General features: G+C 40.3%; 1 protein-coding gene across 2 annotated transcripts in view; it reads right to left on the bottom strand.

The window, feature by feature from the left end:
• Positions 1-2,990: 2,990 nt before the first annotated feature.
• The window catches only part of LOC133614218 (myb-related protein A-like), a 66,325-nt gene continuing 59,593 nt past the window's right edge, over positions 2,991-9,722 (bottom strand). Inside the window, exons 3-6 of one of the 2 annotated variants that reach the window (XM_061972057.2) lie at positions 4,136-4,337; positions 4,004-4,060; positions 3,628-3,792; positions 2,991-3,547 (exon numbers count right to left, since the gene is read on the bottom strand). In XM_061972057.2, coding sequence (XP_061828041.2) covers positions 3,503-3,547; positions 3,628-3,792; positions 4,004-4,060 — 267 coding nt within the window. In that variant the 5' untranslated portion in view covers positions 4,136-4,337 and the 3' untranslated portion in view covers positions 2,991-3,502. Of the gene's footprint in view, positions 3,793-4,003; positions 4,061-4,135; positions 4,338-9,722 lie in introns of both variants that reach the window. The other variant, XM_061972056.2, reaches the window with a different exon arrangement.

The raw sequence follows: 9,722 nt of genomic DNA, 5'->3' as shown, positions 1-9,722 counted from the left end.
ATGTACCCATTGCGTTTGTTTGATGGTTAAACGGCAAGCCCAAAGAGGAGGAGAAGAAGAACGCTTGCGTAAATGGCGTAAACTGTCCTTAATGCTGAAACGTCAGTTGTCAGAATTTCAGCATTAATAAATTACACATATTCTGGAAATCAATGACTTACTTTCATTATAGTATGAGTCCATTGTTATTATTAATGCTGAAATTCTGACAACTGACGTTTCAGCATTAAGGATAGTTTACGCCATTTACGCAAGCGTTCTTCTTCTCCTCCTCTTTGGGCTTGCCGTTTAACCATCAAACAAACGCCATGGGAACATCGCCCCCTGGAGTTACAAATTCCGATGGGTAACAGATTTCGGTACAACGGCTGAGAACTCGACCAAAGTAATTACATTCAATTGAATGGAGGCGGATCTTTAGGAGCCGTTCAAAAACCCGTCATTATAAATTGTATTTTACTTTTTTTTTTATCAAGGACACAATTGATAGCAGTCATAAGACAAGATGTGGGTCAGAGTAATGTATATTCACGCAAATATTACACAAATTGCGGAAAGCACCAGAAAGCAGAATCGAAGCAGAACCTCCAGGTTCTGTAGCGGCTATTCTGCCATCAGGCCGTAAGACTCTTGAACGCATCATAATTATCCCTTCAATTCCCCCCAAAATGGATTAACTCGCTGGAATAAAAGACAATATAACATACATCCATAAAGGTAGATGCATATGAAAAAGTGCAATATATTTATCTGTACAGTAATCTATTTATTTATTTATATATGCACCTTATTGCTTTTTTATCCTGCACTACCATGAGCTAATGCAACGAAATGTCATTCTTATCTGTACTGTAAAGTTCAAATTTGAATGACAATAAAAAGGAAGTCTAAGTCTAAATAAATGTATTCACAATATCGTATATAATTCTGTTGTTTTTTTTGGTTGCAAACCCACAAAGTAGTGCCATTGTTCTGTTACAACTAAAAGTTGTAAACTCTTGTTGTTGAAGTGTGTTGTGCTTATTGCTTGTCATTTAATTAACATTACTACATGTGTATTTGTCGTCATCATGTGGTCAGGGCAGTTACTACATCTTTGAGAAGTGTGTATTTTGAATCAAACTTTATTGACCGAAAGTTGCATCAGCCAAGCAGATAAATCTACGGTGCCAGTACGTACTTCATGGTGGTTATTTTCGAATAAATACTGCATATATATATATTTTGTTTAAGGTTGCATCGCCGGTATGTATCATAAGTTGAACTTTGAAACTTGGTTTTTGTCTAAAATATTTCGAGCTAAATTTACGATTTTTGATGTATAATGAGATCTTTGTCATGCTCATTAGCTATAATTTGCGATGTCGTCGTAGTACAAATTCACTTTTGTTTACCTTCTCATGCCTTGTAAGGTAGCATTACAGCATATATATAAATACATTTGCATAACATATGTATATATTGACTGTATTGTTTGTCTTTTTAGTTTCACCCTTTTGAATGTCAATAAACCTGCTGACAACGCTCATCGGTCTCCAGAGTCGTGACGTAAAAAAGGTGTTAAACATAACCATGCTTTGACATGGCATCGCTATTTAGAATTTTTCCTCACCTAATAAAACGTTGTAGCACAGAATCATTTAACAATAGTGAACAAATATATGCAATTAAGTAAAAATAAAATGTACTTATTGATATAAAAAGGCGGATCGATGCGGCGTCTCAGTAATGCGGACGCTGTATCGATCCGTTGTGGTGAAGAAGGAGCTATGAGCCGGAAGGCAAAGCTCTCAATTTACCGGTCGATCTACGTTCCCATCCTCACCTATGGTCATGAGCTTTGGGTTATGACCGAAAGGACAAGATATCACGGGTACAAGCGGCCGAAATGAGTTTCCTCCGCCAGGTGGCGGGGCTCTCCCTTAGAGATAGGGTGAGAAGCTCTGTCATCCGGGGGGAGCTCAAAGTAAAGCCACTGCTCCTCCACATCGAGAGGAGCCAGATGAGGAGGTTCGGGCATCTGGTCAGGATGCCACTCGAACGCCTCCCTAGGGAGGTGTTTAGGGCACGTCCGACCGGTTGGAGGCCACGGGGAAGACCCAGGACACGTTGGGTAGACTATGTCTCACGGCTGACCTGGGAACGCCTCGGGATCCCCCGGGAAGAGCTGGACCAAGTGGCTGGGGAGAGAAAAGTGTGGGCTTCCCTGCTTAGGCTGCTGCCCCCGCGACCTGACCTCGGATAAGCGGAAGAAGATAGATGAATGGATATAAAAAGTAATAATACAACTGGAATAAAAAATTAGGACGTTTAAATGTGTATGTTGATGTATATATGTTTGAATGACTGTACATATCAGAAAAGTGAACCATAGAATAGAATGTATTTTATTTTCACTATACACAGGTACAATGAGATTAAAAGCAACTCCAGTATCAGTGTGACAATCTACAAATATGCAAAAACATAGGAAGGAAAGAAAAAGAAAAATCGTGCAAAAGGAGGTAAGGTGCACAGTCCAGTCCTGAGAACGAATGTTCTGAATGTGTTGTTTCAATATTATACTATATACATAAGCATTCAGACTGTATAAATAAAAAAAACTCATAGAAAAACTATTTATATATACATATTTTCTATAAAACAAATATTAGTTCCAATACTTCAGTTGCCAGTCAGATGGGCAATGCCTATGCTGTACCTGCATGTGCATAAAGAACAGCTCCCAAACTAATAGCTCACAAATGTGAATCGGTTCTCATCGTTCACTTAAAGGGGCCCATCCATCCATCCATTTTCTACCGCTTGTCCCTTTCGGGGTCGCGGGGGGTGCTGGAGCCTATCTCAGCTGCATTCGGGCTGTAGGCGGGGTACACCCTGGACAAGTCGCCACCGCAAACAGTGCGGTGCAACCCTATTAAAAAGCGAGATGTAATTTTTGATGTCACGCTAAAATAAATCACTGCAACATCCCAATCGTTTGTTAATGAGCCAGTCAATTAATTCAGTTTATTGGTGCATTTCACAGCCCTCCAGTATTTGAGTAGATACATTAGCATTTAATAATACAGAAAAAGAACACAAACTAAGAATCAAGAGAAGATAGTTCATTTGTGTTCTAATCATAATTAGCATGTTTTAAATGTACTTTTGTATCACTTCCACAGCGTCCGTTGCAGTGACGTCATATGGCAACTTCTTTGACAGCCAATCGGTACTTTCCTTACTGAGGAGTTGTCTTGCGGTTATCTCCTCTCTCATTGCCTTCTTCGGACTACCACGTTTGTGCGAATGACATTAAGACCAATTATGTTGTGTTTTAACGCAATGTCAAAAACAAATTATAGTAGGAAGGATTAAACCAATTTCAACTAATAACTCCTTGTTGCTATGGACATCTTGGCGGAAACTGGAGTGCAGGACTTGGCGCAGGAAGGCGGCGCATTTCCCAAGCAACTCTCTTGAAGGAGCATGGCAAAGGCAGGCTGGTCTTGCCTCGACATCATCTCCGAGAGGTCCAACCTGGCTTCAGTCCATTGTGTGCAATCTAATGAAGATAATATGATGAAGAGGAATGAGTTCTATGGTCTCACCCAAAATTGGAATGGTGTGCACGCTGGACAGCACCGTGCTGGCCTCCACAGCCAAAAACTTGCTGGGGGACATGGACATTTGGGAGGAAGCTCCTCTGCGGTTCTGCGCCTTGGCCCAGAAGATGTTGTCCACATGCTCCTCCAAGCTGAGCGTGTCATCAGACGCTTTGTCGGACCAGGCCGAGTACTGCTCTGAGCCCTGAGAGGACAGGAGGCGTTACGATGCTTGAGAACACGCGTGATAATGGACATGAGGAGCCAATCGTTCAAGGAGTGGAGACAAAACAAACAGTTAGCTACAAAAGGTGTACTCCGGCAAATCTGGTATTGGATGCTAGGTGGAAACAACAGGTTTGATTTCAAGTGTGGAGTTAAAGATCACACGGTTAAACGCAAAAATGAAAACTCACAGGGATGAAATTAAAACTGTCCATCAGGGGACGCCCATCAAAATGACATCCTGCCATCTAGGACACAGACAAGCATCAATAAGTTGAGGCAACAAGTGAGACCTAATAGAAGACCGTAGAAAGAAGACCGACCGTGTTTGGTTACGCCAAAGGAGGCGGTGGGCTAAGGTCGCAACGCTGCACCGTCGGCGGGGGGCACGGCGAGTAATGGCGCCTCTTCCTGCCGCTGTACGAGGAAGTGAAAGTCTTAGGGCAGCCATCTTGCAGGTAGCCCTCGTGCTCCACTTTCCTCCTCATGGTGGAGTTCCAGTGGTTTTTGATGGCGTTGTCTGTCCTGGTGCAACAAAACTTGTTACAATTTTTCCTTCTTTCATTCACTGTAACGTATCTTTTCAGTTTTTTACACATTAAACACAATAATTTTACATTACAGTACTTACAAGTTGTTTTACAAAACCAATGTAGTTTACTAATAGACAGACAGGAAATGGATGGAAACTAGGGCTGGGTTTGTCTCTGTGCGATATAGAAAATGACTATCGTGATATTCGAGTATACGTTCTCATGCAGTAGCTTTTAGCTGCAGGCATTACACTGTAGGCTTTTTTCACTCTTGTCTCTCCTTCTCACAGACAGCAAGCACACCTTCTTACATACGTATACACCCTCTCGGAGCAGAGAGGTAGCGGCATGGGTAACGTTAGCTGTGGTGCGAGTGGTAATACGAGAGAAAGAAGGTGCGAATCTGGTAACAAATGAAGGAAGAATTAATTCCCAAGAAAAACAGCACGGGGTCCATCCTCTGGCGGTGGTTTGGCTTCAAGTGGGAATATGTCGAACAGACAACCGTAATTTGTCAAGTGTGGGGCAAAAGCGTTGCTACAAAAAGTAGCAATACTGCTAATATGTAGCATCGTGTGGCATCCGTTTGGTGCCACACCAACAAAATGCTGAGGCAACCATTTCCACATCAACACTGTATGAAAAAAATAGTCAACAACAGAAGGAGATAACGTCCGCAGTAACCTACCACATAGCGATTTGATTTCCTATTATGCAGCTCATTTTTATTTGACAGTTATTAAAATATCTTGTGTAACATGCACAAAAGTGCACTTTGTTTTAAACTATTGTAGTGGCGTTCTGTACAAAAAGTGCACTTTAATTTAGTGTGGTTTTGATATGTCATCTTAGTGACATCATGCACAAAAGTGCACTCACAGCTTGTTTTAAAATGTCTCTGACAATCTTGCACTTTCTGTTTTGAAATGACATGAATGTTTGTGCCACTGCTTAATAACTGTTTAAAACATACAGTTTTGGTCAATTGACTTAGTTGTGATTTCCCTCTCTGCATGAAAGTTTAAAATGAGCATATGTTAATGCAGTATGGACAAGAATGCTTTAATGTAGACACATAGAATCATCATACTGGTGTGATTATATGCATCAAGTGTTAATTCAAGGCTAAGGCAAAATATCGCGATATATATCGTGTATCGCGACATGGCTTAAAAATATTGAGATATTAATAAAAGGCCATATCGCCCAGCCCTACTCTAACATATCTTTTCAGTTTTTTACACATTAAACACAATGGTTTTACATTACAGTACTCGTAAGTTGTTTTACAAAACCACACCCACATCTGCGGTCCTCTCCAAGGTTTCTCATAGTCATTCTCTTTGACATCCCACTGGGTTGTGAGTTTTTCCTTGCCCTTATGGGGGATCTGAACCGAGGATGTCGTTGTGGCTTGTGCAGCCCTTTGAGACACTTGTGATTTAGGGCTATATAAATAAACATTGATTGATTGATAAACATTGAATAATAATAATAATAATAATAAAAGGGAAATAAAGCATAAAATAGTCTCAAATAAATTAATTAAATAAAAAACAGTATATAAAATATACACATCAGCAAATAACAAAAATATATATTAAGAAAAAGGGTCTTTAATATGTACAGCAATTTACCTCATTGTTCCCACTCACATCAACCCATTTTATATTTTTCTACAATAAACTATGCCAAAAAACTCATAACAGACATACCTTTTTTTGATAGAAACAAAAAGAACAGGGTGTCACACACAGTCCACAGTACACCATACTTGCCAACCCTCCGATTTTCCCGGGAGACTCCCGAATTTCAGTGCCCCTCCCGAAAATCTCCCGGGGCAACCATTCTACCGAATTTCTCCAGATTTCCACCCGGACAATAATATTGGGGGTGTGCCTTAAAGGCACTGCCTTTAGCGTCCTCACTCACCTGAAATGAAGACTATTATATATGTCTCCGTTATCCACAGGTCTATAACCCATAAAGTAGGCAGGCACAGAGCTATTTCTCAGCGCGTGTTTTTTCCAGCCGGCACGTTAATACACTGACACACAACATCCGGATTCCCATCATGCATTGCTTCAAAACTACGGCAAGTAGTAATGTCCAAAAACATAACAGAGACGAAGCAGAAGAACGAAGAAGAGACATGGCGACGAGGAGTAAGAAGAAGTACGCTTGCAAGTTCCAAAATGATTGGAAAAAATAATTTCAGTTCATCCAGGATAGCTCGAAGGGGAAGGGGTATGCCGCCTGCACATTTTGTAGATCAGTCTTCTCCATTGAACACGGTGGCCGAACGGACATACACATTCATGAACGGATTATTTATATATACATATATATATATATATATATATATATATATATATTAGGGGTGTAACGGTACACAAAAATTTCGGTTCGGTACGTACCTCGGTTTAGAGGTCACGGTTCGGTTCATTTTTGGTACAGTAAGAAAACAACAAAATATAAATTTTTGGGTTATTTATGCACCAAATTTGCAAAATCTTCCACCAAAAATATTTTTCTTAGTGGAATATTTGATGTGAAGTAATCGGAACCTTGGATAGGTCAATAATTCATAATAACATTGATTTTGATTCAATATTATGTTTTGAGCAATGACAGTTTGAAAGAGAAAAAAACCCAGCTTTGTTTTATTAGTCAACATTGCAACTTTTTCTAAATTACATTTAACCTTTTTTATTTCACGTTTGTTATGTTTTTGTTTATTTTAATAGTATTTTTAGAATGTGCCGTGGGCCTTTAAAACATTAGCTGTGGGCCGCAAATGGCCTCCGGGGCACACTTTTGACACACCTGCTATATATAATAAAAAATTTAATCTGATAAATCTATGGATAAAAAGCAGAGCCTGGCGACGCATACACGTTTATCATAACTCTCTCGCTCTCTCTGTCTCTGCCCCTCCCTCACGAATGCTGCTGCTCGCACAATTTGTTTTGCTTTTTACACCTCCGAACCGAACCGGTGTTGTACCGAAATCTGTTACCCATCGGAATTTGTAACTCCAGGGGGCGATGTTCCCATGGCGTTTGTTTGATGGTTAAACGGCAAGCCCAAAGAGGAGAAGAAGAATGCTTGCGTAAATGGCGTAAACTATCCTTAATGCTGAAATGTCAGTTGTCAGAATTTCAGCATTAATAAATTACACATATTCTGGAAATCAATGACTTGCTTTCATTATAGTATGAGTCCATTGTATCGCGTAAATGGCGTAAACTATCCTTAATGCTGAAACGTCAGTTGTCAGAATTTCAGCATTAATAAATTACACATATTCTGGAAATCAATGACTTACTTTCATTATAGTATGAGTCCATTGTATCAGCTGTTGATTCTCTCTTACACACATACATTTTCCAATATAGATAAGGCTATACATGCACATGCGGTTGTTCTGTTCGTTATGGCTGTATGTTCCCTATTCTTAAACCAGGCACCTCAATTACCATTTCCTGCCCTTTTTACACCCCCCCTCCCTTCATCTCCATTCACTTTTTCTCATTTGGACCCCCAGAATCAGGACGCACTAAGGTTACATTTTCCGATAAGCTGTGACTTGGCCGTCAGATTTCGAGACCTTACTGTATGTTCCCTATTCTTAAGCCAGGAACCTCAATTACCATTTCCTGCCCTTTTTACACCCCCCCCCCCCTTCATCTCCATTCACTTTTTCTCATTTGGACCCCCAGAATTAGGACGCACTAGGGTTACATTTTCCGATAAGCTGTGACTTGGCCGTCAGATTTCGAGACCTTACTGTATGTTCCCTATTCTTAAGCCAGGAACCTCAATTACCATTTCCTGCCCTTTTTACACCCCCCCCCTCATCTCCATTCACTTTTTCTCATTTGGACCCCCAGAATCAGGACGCACTAGGGTTACATTTTCCGATAAGCTGTGACTTGGCCGTCAGATTTCGAGACCTTACTGTATGTTCCCTATTCTTAAGCCAGGAACCTCAATTACCATTTCCTGCCCTTTTTACACCCCCCCTCCCTTCATCTCCATTCACTTTTTCTCATTTGGACCCCCAGAATCAGGACGCACGAGGGTTACATTTTCCGATAAACTGTGACTTGGCCGTCAGATTTCGAGACCTTACTGTATGTTCCCTATTCTTAAGCCAGGCACCTCAAATACCATTTCCTGCCCTTTTTACACCCCCCCTCCCTTCATCTCCATTCACCTTTTCTCATTTGGCCTCCCAGAATCAGGACGCACGAGGGTTACATTTTCCAATAAGCAGTGACTTGGCCGTCAGATTTCGAGACTTCACTGCATCTTTCAGCATTTATAATACATATTTTTTATTAAATATATATACCCTAACAGCTAAACAGAAACCATTTTTTTTTACAATCAATTTTGGAATTCAAATGCAACATACAATCATAACTTATTTTCTAATACAGAAATTAACATGCATCACAACTATATCCCTCCTCCTTGGGGTTTCCCACACACAAGCTGTGGTACCATCGCCAATACCAATCGTTCGCCTTGTCTTTCACGAGCTTCCTCAGGGCTCTAAACAATCATTTCATAGAAACAACATAGATGCTCTAAAAGTTTGGAATATTTTGGGTGAAACTAAGACTTAATGGAAAAAATATCTGACAACTATAATTCTAATCATTAACAAAGCTATAATGACATGTTTTTTTTTTTTTTTACCTCTGAATGCTAGAGTTGAGTCTCTCCACCAACCCATTTGTCTGGGGGTGGTATGGAGCACAAATGCTTCTTTTAACCCCCAAAAGCCGGCAAACCTGTGTTGATCTGTAAAAGTAGTTTGTAATTTAAGGCTTCAAGTACTTTCACATGTTTAGTCCTTTTAAACCTCACAATTTAAGTCAAGCAGTATTCTATCAACAATATTATAGTCATCAATCATATCAGTGAGAAGTACAACACAATAATTCTAAACTAAATCATAAGTTTGTGTATCTTACATCAAACAAAAAGGTATATGCATACTTTGTTGACAAATTCTTTGCCCTGGTCAGTCAGGATTCTTTGCGGAACCTCAAACTGATGGAACATTTTGAGGATGAACCCTGTCACTTCTTCTGCTGTTTTAGATTTTAGGGCATATGTCTGTGCCCATCTGGTGCAGTAATCTACCATCACACAAATGTATTGGTTGCCTGTCTTGGTCTTCACCAGCCTGCCTATGAAGTCCATTCCGACCAGCTCAAAGGGGCATTTGGTCTTGAAGAAAAGCGTGGAGAACAATGTTAGCGTGGAGTAAACACACAAAAACTCACACAAACACAGGGAGAATTATAGCTGCTGTGAGGCAATGGTTCGGGGACATGAAAATGTAGGCAACATTTGCATATTC

The sequence above is a fragment of the Nerophis lumbriciformis genome, linkage group LG17, assembly GCF_033978685.3.
Source record: "Nerophis lumbriciformis linkage group LG17, RoL_Nlum_v2.1, whole genome shotgun sequence".
NCBI lineage: Eukaryota > Metazoa > Chordata > Actinopteri > Syngnathiformes > Syngnathidae > Nerophis > Nerophis lumbriciformis.
This window is presented reverse-complemented; position numbering and strand designations above follow the sequence as displayed.